Genomic DNA, 22429 nt, shown 5'->3' on the forward strand with positions numbered 1-22429 from the left:
AAAAATAATGCACGCTTTATGTATAGAAACGTAAAATTTGCCGGAGAGGAGTACGACTACAGCAATCCAGACAGATTAAAGTACCTAAAAACGTGCAGTGTTAATTATGCTTTAGCAAGTAGAATATGTTCTGTGATAACCATCTCTTTGATATAACTTTTGCTTTGCAAGATGTTGGCAGGTGAGGCAGTGCCTCACCTAACTGCACGTCCCTGACTATAGCATACAAAACTTGGCTATCTCTCTTAACATGTTGAATCTGATATTCGTTGTGTATTATCTACTACTTTACCAGATGTACAACTTGTTGCCAAAAAACAAGGGCAGCCGTCGCACTGAATATAACTGATGTAATTTGTCGCCTTCGTTTTTTAATAAATGAGTACTACTTTATATAAAGGGAACACTTTTTGTTAAAGGGGTAAAACATAAAGGCTAAGAACCCCTGCCATAGAATGTATGCCGGCGGACAAACCAAGCCAAATATATTTAGAGTTTACTGTATTTGCAACTCAAATGAAAGAATTATTATAGCATTTTCTAATTTACAATATATTAACTGCAAGATTGTTTTGCAATATTATTTTTTGTTTTATTTTAATGCGATCGAAGTTAATTTCCTTGCTCTCCAGTATCCCGAATGTATAATAACATTCAATTTAATTTTGCTCACAATTAAATTTCTTCTGTTATTTATTGATAGTAAACTCCATTTGAAAGGGTTCCTCACCTAAACCACAAAAGGGTCCATAACAATAAAAATGGTACACCACTGTGTTTTTTTATTAAAATACACTTATTTGTTTGAAAACACATAGCTGCTCTTTTCTGGCTGAGCTAAAACAAATATTTTAAAACTGCATTAAGGGAAAATAAACTAATATATATATTTTTTGTTGGTAACGCATAATCTGTGATCTTATCTGCAGATGATTAGCGATAAAGCAAAGTCGGACATTGATGTTTTACTCACCATGGAAATGAAACTACGACTTCTTGACCTGGAAAACATACCAATACCTGACCAATCACCTCCACTTCCAGGGTTGCCAAGCAATTATAATTTTGCTATTGTAACTTAAATGTTTCAAGATAAAATTTGTATGAGGTATTGAAAGTATCCTATTTGTAATTACAATCCCCGTGCTATTAGGTTATTCTGTAATTGACAAATACCAATTTTTGATCTGTAAGCCTTCGAATCAATTCTTACCACCAATTTTAACAGAAAATTAATTGTTGTTTAACTGTTTTGGCGTTATTTAATATAAAGCTATAAACTAAGTATAAAGCCTCACGAAGTATACATGGTCAACAAAAATATCAACAGACGTTTATCATTACAGGCGCGATCATTTTTTGACTTGCCGAATTTACACGTTAGGTCAAAATTTGTTAAAATTATTTGAAGGTAAAATCGGTTATAAATTGACCAACAATCGTTACAAAATTAACAAAAACTGTAATAAGCTTTTTAAATTGCTGTTCGGTTTAAAATTTTATTAAAATTCGTTTTTAAATTACATCCAAAAACATATTAACTGTAATATATTTGTATTTGAGCCATATACGATACACGTTTACGCGTTAGGTTAATCGAACTGCGATTTTGATTGTATAGTTGTAAATCTCAGATTTGGACAAATGTACTAAAAAATAACCTGCTTTTTGTTTTTCTTTGGCATTTTTATAGTTTTTGTCTTTTCTATCTGCCAAAAATTTCGATTACAACTTTTAAGAAATTTGCATTTTAAACCGGAAAAAATAAATAATTAGTGTTTCACCGGTCGTCAGTAAAACATCAAAAACGAGTGACTCGCGACGCAAAAACACTAATACAGTACTTCATAGATCAATGCGTTGTTTAAATCATTGTATTCCTGATAAGTCAAAATTTTAAGTTATAGACTTTCTGATTTTAGGTGAAAATATAATCACCCAAATCATTACCAATACACCAATATGTTTTTATAGACGTTTGTGTTGTTTATCACTTCTGTTTTTGCAACTGTTTATATTTATTGATAAAAGTTTTATATATATATATGTATATTCAGAACTTGCATAAATAAACTAATCTACCTGAATCCGAATAGTGAAAAACAAAAATTCTGGTTGCACATCAATTGATATAGATCAAATCAAGTACGAAACTTGATAAAAATATATATTTAACTCCCACAAACATCATCAGTGCCTAAAAACACATCAAAGTACTAACAAGACTGAAAATTTCAAACCCTTTTGCTAGCCAAGTTGTGCCTCGTCCAAGCCATAACTGCTGCAACTAAACAAAGATAATGCGTTATCTCTCGTAATTTCGTCCTAACAAATTGCGCTCTAAAACGATTATGGATAACATAATGGCGATCTCCAGTGTTGGTTTTAGGTTTAAGCGCTGTCTGTAAATGTACAGTTGTATACTTTCGCGATACACGATTATTTATCGACAATACTCGATGGTACCGCGTGGAAGTTATACTTGCTGACAAAGTCGTAGCACACCTGGAGACTATTTTTGTTGCACACCCGTATATGTTTAATATATTCGATTGTAAGCATTGCTGGGAAGTCGGTTAAAAATAACCGGAGTCCCAAACCGGCTAGGACTCTGCAGCGTGTATTCCAAAGAAAAGTCACCAATGGGTGAAAAGCGTAAAATAGTGACCCGGTCAAATAGCAACTTTTACTAGTTTTTTGTGGATTGTCTAAAGTTCCAAACCGATATTAATATTCTTACATATCGCGAAAATGTAGGTCTCAAGTATGCTCACAGAATCGAACAAAACTTTAACACGTTGATTTTGAAAGGCTTAGTTTGTTTAAGGACAAAATTTGTTTTTATATATTAAAGTTTTTTAAATTTTACATTTATCTATTAAGAGTCCCAATGAGCATGACTTTGAAAAATTATCGCGATATGTTATGAATATCCTAATATGGGTTTTTGCCGGATTAAACCTTTACTCCCCAACAAATTTATACAAAGCGAGCCATAGTTTGAAAGGTTTGTACCTGCGTTACCCGTAAAAATTAGGATGAAATTTTTAGTTTGATTTTTATGGCGAATATTAAATATTGTCAAAAAATATTGTCAAAAAAATAGACCGGTCTTAAAACGGTGGTTAAATTTTTTATTTGGGCGAAAAATTATCTCCCAGATTTTTTTTTTGGCTGACTAGCCTTTGGTGTTTTACATAGCATACTTTTGATTCTAATTGGTTGCACTTCTTAACAAAAGTGTGAGCTAATTATTGAGTAAGAGTCACAAATCTAAACAAAAAAACATATATTAACAACAGATAAGCTACATGTATAGCGTAATAAAAAGCGTAACGAGAACAAGCGCAATTAGTTCAAAGTAGCAATTAAAAACGTTTTTGTGAAGCTCAAATCTTATCCAGTAGACCGTGGCCAGCAGAAGCACACACATAACTTGTAATAAAAACACAATAGTAATTAGTATGGACAGCAATAAGGCGATTCGGCACTGGACTGTTTTGTTTTTGAATTTTAAGGGTTGGGTTAAAATGTAGTTTGGAAATGGGATATAAATTGGGGTAATTAAGTGGTGGTTAACCTTTTTCAAGTTTACAAACCCTGAACGAAATCATATAGTTGCTACTTACCCCCTTAAAAACATCGTGCGATATTAAAAGTATTAATTAATTAACGTCACGCAAAAAAAAAGAAAAACAATGTGTAGCAAAAACAGGGTATTACCGAGTAACTTCAATCCAGGGCAACAAATTAGCCTCGGAGCTTGGAACAGAATAGCTGGAGGAGTGGAGATTGTAGTTCAGTCCTTCTCAACCTTTTTTTCCTTTTTTTGAACTACACACAAATAAGACAATCTAATATAAACATAAAAGTTTCAATTTGAAGAATGTGAGCCTTGATTTTGTATTGTTTCTACAACTTAGTCAAAATTGGAGCAATCTGTAAGAAAACTATAGAACATGCAACGTTTGTACAAAACCACGAACCAAAGTCAAATTAATATTATTTGACAGCAACCCTGATAATTAAGTAACGTTTATTTAAAGCGGTCCACTAACGCAACAAAAAAATACATAAATAAAAAATCGCACCCCCGTCTAGCTTGTAGTTGTTTTGCACAAAGAAAAGCACTGTGTATCCGATGTGCTGTTTCTTGAATTGCACAATACGGATGGTATATACGGGTTGCCCAAGCTGCATAAGGAAGGTGTGCCACTACGTCCAATCGTTTATTTTGATGGAACACCAACCTACAACCTAGCTAAGCATGTTTCACGAATATTATCACCCATAGTGGGCAATACGCGGTGGACAGTACGTAACTCGTCGGAGTTTATACAAGTGTTGCTGAATGAACAACCAGTAGCCGACACTGAGGTGTTAAATTCATATGACGTGCTTTCATTGTTTATCAATGTGTCGGCGATGGACTTAGCACTGTAAATTGCCTCTAACAGGGTTATGGCTGACACCGGATGACGTACTTTCTGGTTTAAGGATTTGCCTTGAGCAAAACTACCTAATATTCAGAGGTTATTCTATAAGCAGGTACATGGCACAGCCATGGGTTCTCGCATATCGGTGGTGGTTGCCAATATGTTTATGGAGTCTGTCGAGGAACGGGCTTTTGCTATGTTGACGACAATTTCGCCATCGTCGAAACTCATCTGTAAACAAACAAACAAACCGGACGTAGAAAGATTATTCGCGCAAACAAACCGGACGTAGAAAGATTAACATTTTTGACACTTACGTAATTAAAATAGTCAAAAAGTAGAGGAGACCGGGGCGTGTTGATACAATTTTGACCTATTATCTAATAACTTGTTTATCTTTGGAATAAATAAAATAAAACCTTCGCCATACAAAAATACAATCTTTTAGCAATAAGTTGCCACAGGTTCTATAAAAATATCTTGTTCACAGCAAAAGTTGTGACCCTTTAAATAAGACAAAAACGTGCACGGGTCGGTTGTGACACCTGATGGGGCAAATTGTAACAAATGAAAACAACCGCATAAACACATTGGAAATGTATTTTTATTTTTATATTTCAACGAAATGTCAAACTCAAAAGGTAAATGTAACAGAAAGTGTTAGCCTGCGAGCAAAAGGGCTACTATCAAGCTGTAGGTCTCAGCCTGGGTGTAACCAGGAGTTGCAAAAGGACAAGATTACTACTCAAACAAATTTCGATAAACTGTTAATTTCAACAAGCCTACAGCTGAAACTGCAGGCTCGGATGGGCATGATTACTAAACTAGCTTAAACAAAATTGTTTGTTTTTGGTGCTGATAACAAATTGGCAACTCGAAGGTAAACGAAAAATGTTAGCAAAAATAATACGTTCTTTAACGTATCGTAAACTACTGTACATTGTGCGTAGCATATGTGCAATTGTGCATACACATGAGACAACATCGCATGGTACGGTTATCCTAGTTATCCAAAAAATTAGTTTTCATCATCCGAGTGGCAGTGGTGACATAAATACGAATAATTCATGTCGGGGGTGCATGCTTTGTGGGCCCACAAGTGACATCTGACACATTGAATCCAAACCTCTTTTGTTTTAGAATTTTGGAAATTTTCCATACATATCAAACATAAATTTTCTTCGTCGTCCGAAGAATCAGTTAGCGTGGCTCGCCTTTTCTTGGGTTGTTTAAATTATTTTTTACCTCTTTTTTGGGTTGTTTAAATTTATATTACCTCTGTCAGTTTTTCGTTTAAAGTTTCTCACCATAGCTGAAAATATTTAAAGATTTAGTACATTATACTGTTTCGCCGGGGTCAGTTGTAACAGCTTTGAAATGTTACAACCCAACCCCTTAAATTTTGTTACAACCGACCCAGGCCCATGTCAGCCATTAATTACCTTCGTTCACCACTTGCCCAGTCAACTCGCTGGTTCATAAAGTATGCAACAACAAACTATAATAATTGCTAAATCCGATTGTATGCTTTTCAATTTTTAAAGTTAAATGGTTCAACAACACTAACAAAAACTAAAAAAAGAAAAAAAGTTACTTTCTGACCTGAAATATATGTTTTTGTTCACAACTTTGTTTGTACTGCACGTAGCCTGCTCAAACTTTCTACGTAGGAAATGAACCGAAAGGCGCATGCGCATTGTTAATCACGTGATTCTAGTGTGTCAATGGGTGGCTACAATCGACCCGTGTTACTTTACGCCCCCCCTCATTCCCAGTCTGGCGCTCGTGAAGTGCGGAGCGAAAAATGGCAAGCAGAGCAAGTTACGCTCAGGCAGTAAATAAAAATGCGGCCAGCTTTAAAAGGCCGAATTGTCTTAGTATGAGGGCAGTTAATTTATTGAAAAGAGACGAAATTCTGAAAAGAAGAAATTGGTTGGAATTGCAGAAATGCGAGGCCAAAACGTCGACATAACTTGCACCAATAGACAAAATGTCTTGGAACTTTATACGAAGCTCTGCGCAGCAGAATCAGTGAAATTTGTTAAACTATACGAAAATTACAAGATTAACATCGCAGTTGGTTGGGTGCCTATTCCTTTCCCCAGTGAAACTATAGCAGAGGAAATATCGGCAAAATATGGAAAAGTTGAAAAGGTGACACACAGGAAGGACAAGGTTGGGTTGCTAACCGGAATGAGAATCTAGACAATGAATTCAACGGACGTCGAAGAAAACCCTTTACCAAGCTATATTAGGATGGCAGACTGTGAATTTTACGTGACATATCATGGGCAAGTGTTTACTTGCAAGTATTGTGACGAGAAAGGTCACAAACAAGCAAACTTTCCCAAACGTCAAAAAGATTTATTGAGACGGATGCCGTGCTGCGAGGAGCTCCAGCCAGAATACAAGACGAAAAAAGATGTGCTTGAGTGCATACAATGCCAGAGGTACTCTGTTGTCTGTAATTGTTTTACTGTTAACCCGCTACCTAAGGTAACGATGTGTAAACGTGCAGTAATACCCATTGCAAGTATAAGATAGTTAACTGTAGTTGCGGGAAGAAGCATTCCTGTCTTATGGGTCCCAATAAAGCGTTTAGATGTGATTGTGGCATGAAGTACGAGTGGGACATTGATATTGGTGTTGAACGCGTTTAAATATTATTTTTATGTCTTTAAATATTGTTTCACACAGCGTTCGAGGTTTAAACATTGCGATGAAAAGAAAGTCGATTTTTAATTTTTTACTTAGTAAAAAATGTCACGTTGCCTTTTTGCAGGAAACCCACAGTAGTGCTAAGCACGAAAAGTTATGGGGTATGGAATGGGGAGGGGAAGCTTTTTGGGCGCACGGCACCTCAAGCAGTAGAGGGGTGGCCATACTTATTGACAAAAAACTGTCTTATACCATCTCAGGCACACAGGTAGACCAAGGCCGATACTTAATGGTTAATATTACAATAAATGCAACCCCAATAGTAATTGTTAACGTTTACGCGCCGATCAAGGACGATCCAGAATTTTTTGCCAATTTATTCGCTGTACTTGACAGCTTTTTCCGATGCCCCGATAATCATGGGAGGTGACTTTAATTTAGTTCTCGACAATGTCCTAGACCTAGACCAAAACGGAAGTAAAACACATCGTAACCGAAAAGCAAGAGAAAGCCTTTTGCAATACATGACATATTACAATACATGACATATTACAAACTTACAGACATTTTTCGCTACAAATTTCCAACTGTTAAAAAGTTCTCAAGAATTCAAAAACTACCAGCGGCATCATCGCGTTTAGATTTTTTTTAATGGGCAGAACTCTCGTCGAAAACGTTACAACTGTAGACGTAGTTTCCGGCATAATGTCCGACCACAATATGGTAACTCTAGGAACTGACATTAACCCAGCACCACTCGGCAGAGGCTACTGGAAATTTAATACATCACTATTAAATGACCAGCACTACAAGGAAAATATAAGAAAGGTAATTACTTATTATAAAGCAGAAAACCATATAGGCGAAACCGATCCTCACGTTAGATGGGACGCCTTGAAAGCAGTGGTTCGGGGAAAAACTATAAGATACTCGGCCGAACTAAAACGAAGGTCAAATATTAAGCAAAACGATTTGGAAAAACTGATTGGGGAGACGCAAGACGCTATTTTAAAAAATTATAAAACAGAATTAGGCCCCTTGTACGAAAAATTGTCCAAACTTAAATCGGAACTTGACCAACTAATGCTGCGCCAAACCAAAATCGCCGTAACGCGAAGTAGGGCTCGCTGGGCCGAGGAGGGCGAGAAAAATACAAAATACTTTTTAAACTTAGAAAAAATACATTGAGAAAAGAAGGGTATTAACAGACTGTTGGTCGACAATAAAATGATAACTGACCAAAACATCATTTTGGACTAGTCGGATTTTACAAGCAACTTTATAAACAAAACGGAAATTTATTAAACAAAACCTCAATCGCTTCAAAATTAAAAACATTAGATCTCCCAAAAATTAAGGCACAACAATAAAAAATATTAGAATCGGAAACAACAGAAGCGGAATTCTTCACTGCTCTCTGCAACATGGGTAAAAATAAATCCCCTGGGCTAGACGGCTTTCCAGCAGAGTTCTATATAACATTTTGGGACAATATCAAATGCCTCTATATGGCAGCTTGGCGACATACTGTAAATACGGGTAGACTGCCACCTTCACAGTCAGAAGCAGTAATAACTTTACTTCCAAAAGCTAATAAAGACCATCTTGAACCGGGAAATTTTAGACCAATAACGCTATTAAATGTAGACTACAAAATTGCATCAAAAGTAGTTAACACCCGAGTCCGAAGTGTACTAAACGACATTATCTCGCCTGGGCAAAATGTTTTTTTTCCGAAACCATACATAGGCACTAATATTCGTCTTTTGTTCGATATCATCGACTGCGCCGAGCATTACAATATACCTGGCGCGATACTGTCCTTAGATATGTTCAAGGCCTTTGACACAGTGAATTGGGACTTCATATATGCAGCCTTAGCTGCCTTCGGGTTCGGTCATAAGATTATTAAATTAATCGAATGTTTTTATCAAAATCCGTCGTGCGTAATTGTCAATAACAACTTTCTATCACAATCGTTCAACGTTGAACGTGGCGTACGCCAGGGAGATCCTCTCTCTCCAACTTTATTTGTTCTGTGCATTGAATGCCTTGCCGCTGCTTTAAGACAGGGCCTTTACAACGGCATCACGATAAATGGCAAGGAATTTAAAGTGTCCCTATTTGCTGACGACACCACAGTATTTCTATCGGGTAGTGATCACGATTTTACAGAAGTCTTTAGAATAATCGAAGACTTCGGCAAAATATCAGGCTGCAAAGTAAATATGTCCAAATCAAATGCGTTTTTCATCGGGACAAATCGCAAAAACAGTCACAATCACAAACCCATGGAACAAAGTGGTCTTCTATGGCCATCAGGCACTATCAAATACTTAGGCGTTGAAATTCCCACTGGCCCGAGTAACGACGCCGATCTAATTGAAAAAAACTTCACACCTCTTCTGAAAAAAATTCAAATAGTATCAAATATCTGGTCCGCAAGAGGTCTCTCGCTCCTCGGAAAAACAACAGTTATTAAGACCCTCATGATCCCAATATTAACCTTTAAAATCAGTGTTGTCCCGGTTAGTGTACCAAAATGCTTTATCTCCAAAGTTAAACGAATCCTCTTTACATTTTTATGGGGGTCCAAATGGGAGAAGGTGAAAAGAGAGACTTTGAGTGCGAGTATTGCAAATGGGGGGGGGCAGGAATGATCAATATAGTTAATTACTTGTTAGCCTTACATACAAAATGGATCTATACCCTCCTCGACGAAAACGCGGAAGCGGATTGGAAACAAATCGAATGCCCCTTTAACCAAGGTAACAGATTGGAAGCGCTTCTTAACGGGAACATAGGAACAAACAATTCAATTACAAGGCGTATATTCCCCATGCGAACATTACGTTGCGCAATAACGGCGTGTAAACAACTCCTGGAAATCATAGATACAAAGTCAAACAGCCGTCCGCTTTGGCTGAACAAAAAAGTAAAGTACCACTCAAATGTTTTTTTCATGCCATCACTTATAGATTCCAATATAATTTTCCACCAGGATTTATTGAATATAAACGGCCAGTACCTACAATATGACGCATTGGTAATAAATTTAACTTTACTCCTAACAACACAGATTTTGTCCAATTCATAAAATTAATATCGAGTCTCCCAGAAGACTGGGATTCGGGTAGCGCAACAACGTCCCATTCGTATAGAACCCAAACATTAATAGTATTTATCCAGCAGTATAACTCCACTAAATCGGTTTACGAAAAACTACAAACAACAATCCTCTTTCCTGCAAAAGCTGAATTAGAATGGCACTGAACCTTAAATTGCGGGAGTGCACGTCTGCCATGGAAAAAACTTTACCGCAACCTCTACAATTCAACAATCGAAAACAAACTAAGAAGCTTTCAGATAAAGTTTAACTTGGGCCCAATTGTTACAAATGACTCCCTTTATTTGTTTGGTAAAACCGAATCTAACCAATGTACTTTTTGCAAAAAGGCCACGGAAACCCTGTACCACTTGTTTTATTTGTGTCCTGTTACGTGTCTATACTGGGAAAACGTGAGTGCGTGGTTAAGTACTAAACTACGAATACCGTGTGTTTTTTTCCCGCGAGCAATTACTCTTTGGAGTGCACAAAAATGAACCTTGCCAAACATTTGTGAATTGTGTCCTTTTATGCGCGCGATATGTTATTTATCAATGTAAATATGCCGAAGCTGTCCCGACAATGTTACGCTTTCTTATGATGTTATCTTCCGTGCAAACTTCCGAGCGATATTGGGCTTTAAAAAGAGGAAGTATGACAAAACACAAAAGTAAATGGTCGTTGGCTGCTTGAGAGCTTTACTATTTTGATTTGTTTTTCTTGTTCGTGTTTTTCGCTATCTATTTTATTAATAAAAAAAAAAAAAAATACTTTACGCCCCGGTCTCCCCTATTTGAAATGGACTCGTATCTAGTTTGTCAAAGAGGCGGCGGGCTTGATATTTTACAAAATTCATCAACACTGACAATTAGTATCCACTTGAAAATACCGTAGAACGTTTTTTTTTTCAAGACTACATTGGAGGATCCGCACAAAAAGTTGAAAAGATCCGGATCGAGATCCGCCATTTGAACACCACCGGTCTATACCATTCCATGCGGCGATTGTCCTATGGTTTATATTTTCTTTTTCCTTTTCTTTTTTAAATAAACAATATTACCATAGAATACTATATTCTATGATATTACCAAAGAGATTATTCCAACCATGTATTATGAATGAGTTATACGACACCCCTGTAAGTGGTAGCTGAATATCCATGTTATTTTGGTTACGTAAATTGGCGGAATGCAGGCTTTTTAGTCAGGGCCGGACTCGGGACTCAACGAAATGCCACATTTACCCGGAGTCGGACTCAGGTTATTTTTAACCGACTCCGCAGTCCTGTTTGAAATGGATATTTTTTGTCATTTTCAATGTAAGTTGGCGAAAAGTAATTTTTACCTCGAGTGCTTCTCATCTTTTCTCCCTAATAGCTGATAACAAAAGTTTGGAGCTTAACTGCTGGAGGTTGTAGTTGAATATATCAAAGCCCATGTATAGAAGTAGGTGACATCTTGTAAACAGCTTAAATATATATATATATCTTTATTCAGTTTAAACTTCATTGGATAACTGGTTGTAAAATAATAAAGGTTATTATTACATTTAATTTTAACAGATTAGAAAGCTGTATAATCTGGTGCTTTCCTTTTTTAAATGAACAATATTACACACAAATTTGTGTTCACCAAACCTATCCACTAAACTGGTACCAAAATGTGTAATGTTAATATTTCTTAACACCAAAACTAAAGAATAATTGAATATATTACAAGATCCCTACTCTAATTTTCTTTAAGTGTTTTACTGTAATGCTAAAATAAACGAAACTGGGGCAATAAAAATAACTTAAAACAATATTGGGCGCTGGTCTAGAATCCTACCACAACGAAACACCATTTGGGTTAGGGTGCGGGTTAGCGTTTGGGTTAAGGTGGGTCAAGTATTATTATTAAACAAAGAATATAATAATACTTGACCCATCCACACCCGAACGCTAACCAGCACCCTAACTCAAATTTTGTGCGTTGATTTTAGAACTGTGGTAGGATTCTAGACCAGCGCCCAATATTGTAATATTTTGTTTATTGTACTATATAAGCGAACACAAAAAGTTGTACCAAAAGGCTTACTAGTAATAATAAAAAAATGTAAATTCCTCTCCGGCACCCCGGTTTGGAACCACTGGTCTACTCTATAGCAACGCGTTGAATGCTGCCGCAGTCATTAACTTGACGACGTTGGCGCGCCAACGAGTGTGTTACCATATTATATACCGGTAGTACTTATGGTTAGCTGATATTGTATGCCCTACAGGCTTTTTTAAGTGTGTTTAGACGAAACTCGACAATGAAAGTTTACACTTAATTCAAACATAACTTTTAACCTGTCAGAAATGTCTAACCTTAATATATATAAGCTGGTTGCTCCAAAATTTTACTTAACCAACGTGCAAGTCAAGCCCAGTTGTTTACGTTTTACTATTATGTACTAGAGCGGAACGCTGACGAAAGTAGAACAATGGGCTACGTCACAGTTTGTCCTCATGGTTATAATCTCTTTGATATTACACACTAAGTTTGTGTTCACCGAACCCTATCCACTAATTGGTACCAAAATGTGTAATGTTAATCACCCGCTTCGTTAACACCAAAACTAAAGAATAATTGAATATATTACAAGATCCCTACTCTAATTTTCTTTAAACGATTTACTGTAATGCTAAAATAAACGAAACTGGGGCAATAAAAATATGTTTAAACAATATTGTTATATTTTGTTTATTGTGCTATATAAGCGAACACAAAAAGTTGTACCAAAAGGCTTACTAGTAATAATAACAAAATGTAACCACTGGTCTATTCTACAGCAACGCGTTGTACGCTGCCGCAGTCATTAACTGGACGACGTTGGCGCGCCAACGAGTGTCTTACCATATTATATAGTAGCCTACTTATGGTCAGCTGATATTGCATGCCCTACAGGCTTTTTTAAGTGTGTTTACACGAAACTCGGCAGTGCAAGTTTGACACCTAATTCAAACATAACTTTTAACCTGTCAGAAATGTCGCACCTTAATATATATAAGCTGGCTGCTACAAAATTTTAGCTCACCCTCATGCAAGTCAAGCCCAGTTGTTTCGTTTTACTATTACGCACTAGAGCGGAACGCTGTCGAAACTAGAACAATGGGCTACGTCACAGTTTGTCCTCATGGTTATAATCTCTTTGGTTTAGCCGTTATAAAAAATACAACCTCGCGACTTGTTTATCGGAATTACGCATATGTACAGTTTTGGTTATTTACCCGGCTAAGAAATTGCTTAAGTGAGTTGTAAAATTAATCATGAAAATAATGCAATTATCGGAAAATTAAAATGGCCAATGATTTTTGTAGTTTTCCTATGAATCGATAACAAAATATCTGAATATGTTTAAAATAAAACTTGGCACATTATCTTACAGCAGATGTACCCCTGTTTTTAACAGAATAGTAAAAATATTTAAAATCCTGCTGTTACCGGACTCCCTGCTCTAAGATTTTCAAGATATCTTTACTGCATCAAGAGGATTTTTTAAAGGAAATTATAATTTAACAAAAAAATTGTTCAACATTGTTTTTAAGCTACACTGTAAACATGAAAAGTAAACTTTCTTTATTTAGGTTTGATTTTTGGTGTTTATTTACATTCTTGAAAATTCATTTTTAATAAAATTGTGTGTTTATGTGAAATTATACCAAATGTTTGCAATTATTGTGATTTTGTAATTTATTTTAGTTGAAGATTAAAACTTGCCAATATGAAAGCACTTACCAAAGACTGTTCAAAAGAAAAAACAATTTTTTTGGTTCATTTTATTATAAATTCTATTCTTTCACAAATAATAAAAACAATACACAAAATAAATAACAAAAACAAAATGCAACACAAACAAACTAAATAAGGGGAAACCAAATGACTACAGAAGTGGTGTGGTATAAAATCAGTTGCAATAGACATTGTTGACAACAAGCATAGCTGGCAAGGTTAACCCACAACATATAACTTCAGCTTGGTGTGGAAGAAATTAACATTGCACTCAGACCTCAGTTGATAAATTGTTTCCTAGTGATAGGGTCTATTTGTTCCATTACTTGATGCTTGCTTTGGCCACACACTTTGTAATTTAGGAGTGTTGTGCTGTGCAAATTCCATTTTGTTTACACTTTGAAACAAGCTTATGCCAATAACTAAATAAGTCTTGTTAGACAGAAAAATATGCTGCAAAGGTTGACTAGAAACAGAAGACACTGTGCGATTAACCTTCAGAGATATGTCGTCCATAAATTCTGTTTTCAAAATTGTTTCATTTTTTGAGAAATTTCATATAAAAAATATTGTTTCTATTACCCTATTATCAAGTTGTAAATCCATCGATTTTTTAATCCAGCTGTAAAAAAATGAAAAATAAAAGTTTGCTTGCAACACACACAAAGCTCTTATCCATTAACAAACCAATAATTAAATATATTCCAATGGACAGCACTGCCTTTTAATGTATTAGGTCTCCTTCATGCAGGCTTTAAATAGGAACAGTTACTTAAAAATTTAAATTCTTGTTAAACCAGTAGCACCAATCAAACATTTTCTTTATTTTCATTACACTTTACATTAGTTTCTGACGCTGATCAGGGATAATTTAACTAATCAAGACACAACTGTGGACGCATTACCTAAAGCTATACAGGTATAGTTTTTCATAAAAGCTTATATTCATATAATGTCAAGCAAAGTGAAGGGTTTAAGTCACAACTAACAAATCGTGAAATATAGTACTGTAATGTTGCACGAATTTCCTTTTGGTAAAATTATTAATTTTCATTGACATGTTAATAATTGTAAAAATGAATAACTTGCTAAAAAAGTTCAACCTAGATTTTGGTATTTTTTTTAAACTTAACTATGACGTTCTAGTATATTATTTATTTTGTAATCTTATGCATTTAATTTCAACTTTCTAGTGTTGTATTGACTTGACTGCTACTTGACTTGTTATTTTTGAAAAGACTTGACTTGAACTTAAGTTATTATTACAAATGACATGACTGGGACTTGAATGAATTGTTCATAACACTGCAAAGTTCTATTTTTGTGTTTATTTGACGCATTTCTGTTGTTTTTACCACTAAGTTCTACATGCCTATGGTTAGCTTTTATATCTTCAATGAAGTTGTACATACAACAGAATGCAGCAGGCAATTTGGTGTGGTTGTATCTCAACTCATTTCCATGGAGCCGATGTAGCTCAGTTGGTATTTGGTAGTGGCGGTTCCTGTTGAGCCAAGGTCTTGGGTGAAAGCCTGTCGTGGAGCCTATGTCAATTGATAGCCTAATATCCTGTTACATGAATTATTTCAAATAAAAGTGTTCTTTCAATTATATCAATTGCAAATTGCCAAAAGGTGGAGAATGTGCATGCAACGTTTAAAATCATTTTCAAGACTATTTATTCTGTGAAGTTTTCTGTGAATATTTCTGTTTCTTTTTAATCTACGTCACATTATTTATCGTTATTATCTTGGTTAATAAAGAAAGTATGATCAGTTTGTATGCTAGTTATGTTCACATTTTAAGCATTTTTGTGAAAAGAATTGTATTTAGAACAATATAATACGGCACTTAGTACATTTCATTTTTTTACTGTTCAATATTAAAAGCTGTTGATTTTATTCCAAAGTCTAATTTAAACAGTATCAAAAATGTGTTGAAAATAGGCTTAAAATTAAAAAGGCCTTAATAAAAAAATGGGCGCTGGTCTAGAATCCTACCACAACGAAACACCATTTTGGGTTAGGGTGCGGGTTAAGGTGGGTCAAGTATTATTATTAAACAAAGAATATAATAATACTTGACCCACCCACACCCGAACGCTAACCCTAACTCAAAATTTGTGCGTTGATTTTAGAACTGTGGTAGGATTGTAGACCAGCGCCAAAAAATGTTTTTATTCATGATCCATCGCAATTGTAATAAAGATTTTAACGTGTTAAACTAGTGTTAACTAGTTGAGGTATTCGCAGCAGCAGTATGCTTTTATGGACAAGACAGTTACTTCTATGGGCTTTTGGCTAATGCTATTTTTGTGGAGGTGGCCAGCACCGCAGACGTTTGACGTGTCCTATCAAAAGATTTACAAGAAAATGTTCAAATACCAACTCGTCAGGTATTTTTCTCGTGGAAGAAAATAAATTTTCGACCTAGTCACCTAGTACGGCTGGCGGCCGCTCAGCTGATCGTCTGTTACATTTCATCGTGTTGTCTGTGACGTCATGAAATTTCAGCCAATAGGAAGCGTTCCAATAATTCTTGGATTTGGAACCTCACAATGGACGTTTAAGTATCTACCATAAAAAACACCGAAAGATTAGGGAAATTCCCAAACTAGAAAACAAACAAATCAAATAAATTTTGTTTACCATTATAAAACAGTATGAAGACAATGATGAAAATTTATTTTATAAAACGAGATCGCAATTGGCAGGAATAGTATTTTAGTGATAGGCCTATATTTTGTTTTAACTCCGGAATAATCCAGGTTGACTATGAGCGACCGCGAAATGCTTTAACTGGATTTTCTTACGGAAGATAGTTTCTTCAAATATAAAAGATACATTATGCTGTTTATTTCTCGAGTTATGGAACTTTTGCTTTTTGGCCTGATTTGAAATTTTCGACGTTTATGAATTTTTGAACGAATATTAATAACTTATCCCTGAATAATTGGCGGTCGAGCCATATCTCAATTTGAAGAGTAGACAGGGCACATTGAATTTTAAGGCCGAATATGACTGAATATTAATATTCATAAATATGAATATGAATATTAATATTTTAATATTTAAAAAACAAAGTCTGATTGCTGGCTAAGTTAAGTTGCTTTGAGTGATGTGCAAAAATTTCTGATCGATATCTTGCTTATTTCCGGAGATATTACAAAAAAAATTTGAGCTGCGTACTTCCTTTTGGTTGCTTATTCTATGCTTATTTTCGAATTATAACAGTAATTAACAAACACACTTTTAAATTTGGGTTATTTTTCTGGTTAAATCAAATTTTTTTTACTATGAATTGGTTTATATAATAATTTTACCGAAGTGTTGTCTAAGTTTTTTCTTTTAACATTGATTACAAAACCATAATTCATCACTATTTTCAATTGCTTGTTCAGGAGTATTTGTTTTACCACATTCTTTATGGAACCATTTGTTACATTTACTGCACTTTATTGAGAAAATCGGTCTATTATCTGCAATTACAATAAATACTCATCTGTATTGTTAAAGGCTTTCGTTGTAAGCCTTGCGTCTCCTTATCCGTAAAAAGTTGTACAGCAACCTGATTCAAAACCATTTTCTTAATTTCGTGCTGAAAAGTTCATTAAATTTCTCCTTAAATATTACCTTTTCTGGTTTAACTTCTAATAACGCAACTTCAAAAATCTATATTCAAGATGATTTTTCAGGGCACGCCAAATGATTTAACGCGCGTTATGTCACTTGAAGAAAGTGCAACCATTACATCACTATCACATCATTACCATTAAAACATCACTAACCCTAGCGCTTGGTTGCAAACATTTTCAGTTTGTGTCACAAATTAGTGTCTTAACTGTTGTTATTAACATTATTTTTCGTGGGCGTTAAATTTGTTTCTTACGACTAATCGTTCGTATTATGTCACAAGGCCCTAAAATTGGCGTGGTGTTTACTGCGTTAAAGCAGGGCATTCTACAATAAAAGTAAGCACATGTGTTTTTGTGTGCGACTGTGAAACCAAGCTAAAAGCAAAACTGATAGTTTCTGTCTTCTAGGTATCGGCTAAAAAGCGTTGTAGTATATTCCAAAATAGCGGGCACAGTAATGACAGTATAGTGTAGTGTATCTTTATAGAAGTGCTGCGAAGTTGGAATTAAGACTTGAGTAAGACTAGGTAAAACTACCTGAATTTGACGTGTGCACATGTCGCATGCGTAGTACCAAAATTTGAAACTGATAGGTAGCAAACTGTAAATTGTTAAGGTGGAATAGCAAATGGTGTCATATTTTCCATGACCTCTTTGAGTGAATTGCTAAATATCCATCTTATTTTAGTTACGTAAATCAGTGAAATACAGGCTGTAGAGCAGTAGTCGGCAAACTGTGGGCCGCAGAGCCATTTTTAGTGGGCTGTGAGTTACTTTTTAATAGCTTATTGTTTTTATGTGGTTGTGGACCGCGTGATAGCCAAACATTGATTGCACTTTGTTTTAAAAATACATGTGGCTTGGAGTTATTATATTGTCTCAGCTGGTTCAGACCCATGTGCCAAATGTTGTCCTGAGTACCTGTCGAACTATATTTTTTGCCAACTTTAACTAAATGAAATTTTTTTTTTATATTTTTTTGCGCTTGCGCGTATATTATTCGTTTTATAGTATGTTTTACATCACATGGCAGTGTTTTGGCCATCAAGGCACCGTATAATACTTTACCTTAAAAACAAATATCTTGAATCCGCCACTGTTTTATTTTTTACTGGTTTTACGTAGTGGACCTTTAATTGCTCTGAAAAAAGTCTTTTGGGCTGCGACAAAAAAAGTTGCAGACCACTGCTGTAGAGTCTGAGCTGGCCTCGGATTCAATGAAATTGCTCATTTGGCCGGAGTCGGTCTCAAAGAAATTGCACATTTGGCCAGAGTCGGACTTGGGACTCAATGAAATTACACATTTGGCCGGGGTCGGATTCGGGTTTTCAATAGGCTTCGGAGTCCAGGTTGCCAGTGCAAAACCAATCATAGAAAAATGTTCGGCATGCGAGTTGAAATTATTCATAAAGTGGCACACTGCATAATTATGAAAGGTTGCCGACCCCTGATTAAAACCCATATCAGTGACATCAAGTGCAGCATCTGTGGAAAGGTGTTACACAGGTCTACCCCAATTTGTTGGTTAAATTAAACACTTTCGCAATTGAAAATTTAATTTCATTCTAAGGCAGGGGTTCTTAAACTGGGGTCCATGGACCCCTTGGGGGTCCGTGAACTAGTTTTAGCGGGTCCATCAACGCCTAATTGAAATATTAGTGTATATTTTAGAAGTAAATCAATTTTTCAAAGAGAATAATTTAATTAAAAATAGAACGGTTTTACACTGACTGTAATAAGACTTCATTTCACTTTCACATTTTTGGACCGAAATCAGCAGATTTAAGTCTATTTGTATTGTGACGTAAATTTATGACTTCATTTTAAATTTTTTTGGCCTAGCGTGGTCCGAGCGAGCTCCAAAAACATTTTAGGGGTCCGCAGTAAAAAAATTTTAAGAACCCCTCTTCTAAGGGGATGCCACTGGGAGCAAACATCGCGATATTGCACATATTTAATTATGAATATGAAATTTGTTTAACCTTAAGACTTTTTAAATTTTATTTTTTCATTGGTCATGCACGCTATACTTAAACGCAGTGCAAAAATTTCGTCCAGTTCCTAAACGAACTGTGCGACCTACAGGCGTTTAACGATTATTGCGATCGGCTATGAATATGAATATGGGTTATCATTAGGGCGATTCCAAATTCACATGTTAGGTCAAAATTTGTTTAAATTATTTCACATTATTTCACATCCATGCACATAAATCGCTTACAAAGTTAAAAATATAAAGTCCTCTTTTTAAAATTGTAGTTCAGTTAAAATTTTATTCGACAAATTTCGACAAACAATGTTTGAACTGTATCTTCATTACAGCAATATATGGTATATGCGAGCCGGCAGAATTAACCACCCAGGCCTAGTTTATCGAATTAGGTTCAGTTCAAACTTTGTTTGGACAAATGTATTGAACAGTATTTGCTGTCATTTTTCGCTTCTGATTTGCAATTATATATATCATTTTCTATTTCAATAAAATGCTAGGTCTCTGTTAGACCTTGTACTTCTGTTTACATCACATTTTTCAGAAATACCCAGCGTCTCGTTTTTCTTTGGCATTTTTGTAGTGGTTTGTCTTTTTGAAATGACAAAAATATCATTTAAGCATTTTCATTGGTTTGAGTAAACCCGAAAAAATATCTGATTTGTATTCGACTGGTAATCAGTTGAACATCAAACATGTGTGGTTGATGACGCCAAGACACTAATGCAGTACTTTAACAACAATATGGTGTTTAATTTAAAATTTTTCTAATAGGTCAAAATTTTGTCAAAATTATATATTTTAAGGTCAAAATTTCAATTTTTCAGGTTAAAATTTATCATTTTTGAAGACAAAAAATCGCCCTAGCTATCATCGATTTAAACCCTTATCCCCTATATCAGTGGCATAAAGTGCAGCATGATTGGAAAGGTGTGATCAAGGCCTATCCTTATTTGTTGGTTAAACGTTTGGCAATTAAAAATTTCATTTTAGGATGCCACTGGGAGCAAAAATTGCGACACTGCAATTTTTAGCTGATCGATTACTTGCTAATTGCGATACCATTTCTATGTTTCATATAAAAATGTTATTCTAATGCCAGGTGCAGTTATTGTAATTTAAGCAGCATTTCATCAAAAATTATAATAGTTATTGATTCTCTCATTATAAGAGCCCTGGTCTGGGTCAAAAAGCTATGAGGTAACTTATGGTCAGCATTCAAAGGGTTACAAACGATTAATTGCCAGCAGAGGTAACGTTGTATTTTTCACAGTTATTCAGTTCACTGCTAAACAAAACATGTTTGTAAAAGAAAAACTAAAACCGAATGGTGCTCTATAAAGCATTTTTTAAATTATTCTTAGTTTATACAGAGTTTATTGTGCTTCCACTATACGGCAAAATTTCTGATATTTTTTTATTATACCTTTTGTAATTTATTATGTAGGTATTTATTATAATTTATTCAAAATGGGTTCAAATAACCCATGCATTAAACATGTAATCAATTCTAATTTTTTTTTTATTACAATAAACAAAGGTGCATTGCCCAAAATTTTCAAGAAACCACGCTTTAGGAGAGTGCCCTAAGAGTTTTTTGTTAGAATCATGATTGCAATCTGCTATCTATATAACAGTGTGGTTTTCGTTTCTGTTTAGAATTTTACTTTGATGCTAATGAGTAACAATCCTTCTAAGAATACAAGACCAGTTTTAAAGATAGTGGTAACTTTTTTACATAAAATACTAGTAGTAGCAGCAATGAGTTTGTATGTTGGTCTCTTCTCGGCTTTTATGTGAAATGTGAATAATATAAAAATTGTATGCCACTAAATGCTGATTTTTATACAAGTTTTTAGAGTTGTAACATTCCAAAATGTTCTCACCTGCCGCAGATAATAGAGAAGACATCATTAATAATTCTGTGGAAACAAATGAAACAATAATAGATGGTGAGTAGAACAGTTTTAGGCATTTTTATTTGCTTACTACTAAAACAAAATGATTTGCATAAATTTGGTCCATTTTAGTGGAAAGTTTTTCTCATAATCAAACTTATATAACAAAAATACAACACAATAGCAGATGAATTAAGATATATGTGATGGACACTTTTTAATTAAATTTGTCAAAAATTGCTACAACTATCAATTTGTTGTTGTCGTGACTGGGATAAAAGCTTATGAAGTTTATTGAATAAACTAATGCAAATTGCATGCGTTTTTATTGGTATGCTAAAATTAGTCTTTTTGACTTTTGGGGTATTTTACAGAATATAATTTTAAATTCTTTCACAAACTACTATGTATTGCACCATTTGTAACACTCCGCAATGTTGCAATGCTGCACAAATGGGCCAGTAAACTAAGTGGTAATAGGCCAGTTTTTGTTGATACATCATGGGGAAGGGACCAAGAACTTCCCAAAAATGTCACTGGTAATCGTTGTATTTTGTCAGATTTTATTATATATGGGATTTGCAGAAAGAAAAAACATATGTATATTATTTAACTATATATATTTTTGCGTCTGGGACCTTTTATTGAATTCTCCAGTTGGATGAACTTACATAGTTGGATATCACGGGTAGGGATGTTCAAAGTAGAATCCCAAGGGATTCTAGAATTATTGGTTTCAGATCTAGAATACCAAATCCAGAATATTGAATCCTAATGTATTTGTAATATTTTCCTTCTATTTTTTAATGTAATATTCACAATATATAGCCTTTAGCAACAAAACAGCCATTATTGTAAAAGCTTGTTTTGACATAGAGTCGTCAAACCATGTCAAATCAACACAAAAAAGTTGTTTTTTTGACATGACCCTCCCAGATTCCAACAAAAATTAGAA

General features: G+C 34.8%; 2 protein-coding genes across 2 annotated transcripts in view; both read left to right on the top strand.

Annotated features, from left to right (window-relative positions):
* LOC146168206 (engulfment and cell motility protein 1-like) overlaps nt 1–2087 on the top strand; it is a 78724-nt gene extending 76637 nt beyond the window's left edge. Inside the window, exon 22 of the mRNA XM_083388957.1 lies at nt 930–2087. Within this exon, the coding sequence (XP_083245083.1) occupies nt 930–1082 (153 nt within the window). The 3' untranslated portion in view covers nt 1083–2087. The remainder of the gene's footprint in view (nt 1–929) is intronic.
* Nucleotides 2088–19798: 17711 nt separating this feature from the next.
* LOC146168207 (rhomboid-related protein 2-like) overlaps nt 19799–22429 on the top strand; it is a 33237-nt gene continuing 30606 nt past the window's right edge. Inside the window, exon 1 of the mRNA XM_083388807.1 lies at nt 19799–21528. Coding sequence (XP_083244933.1) covers nt 21453–21528 — 76 coding nt within the window. The 5' untranslated portion in view covers nt 19799–21452. The remainder of the gene's footprint in view (nt 21529–22429) is intronic.

Source organism: Ascidiella aspersa, chromosome 1, assembly GCF_963924565.1.
Source record: "Ascidiella aspersa chromosome 1, kaAscAspe10.2, whole genome shotgun sequence".
NCBI classification, from domain to species: Eukaryota; Metazoa; Chordata; class Ascidiacea; order Phlebobranchia; family Ascidiidae; genus Ascidiella; species Ascidiella aspersa.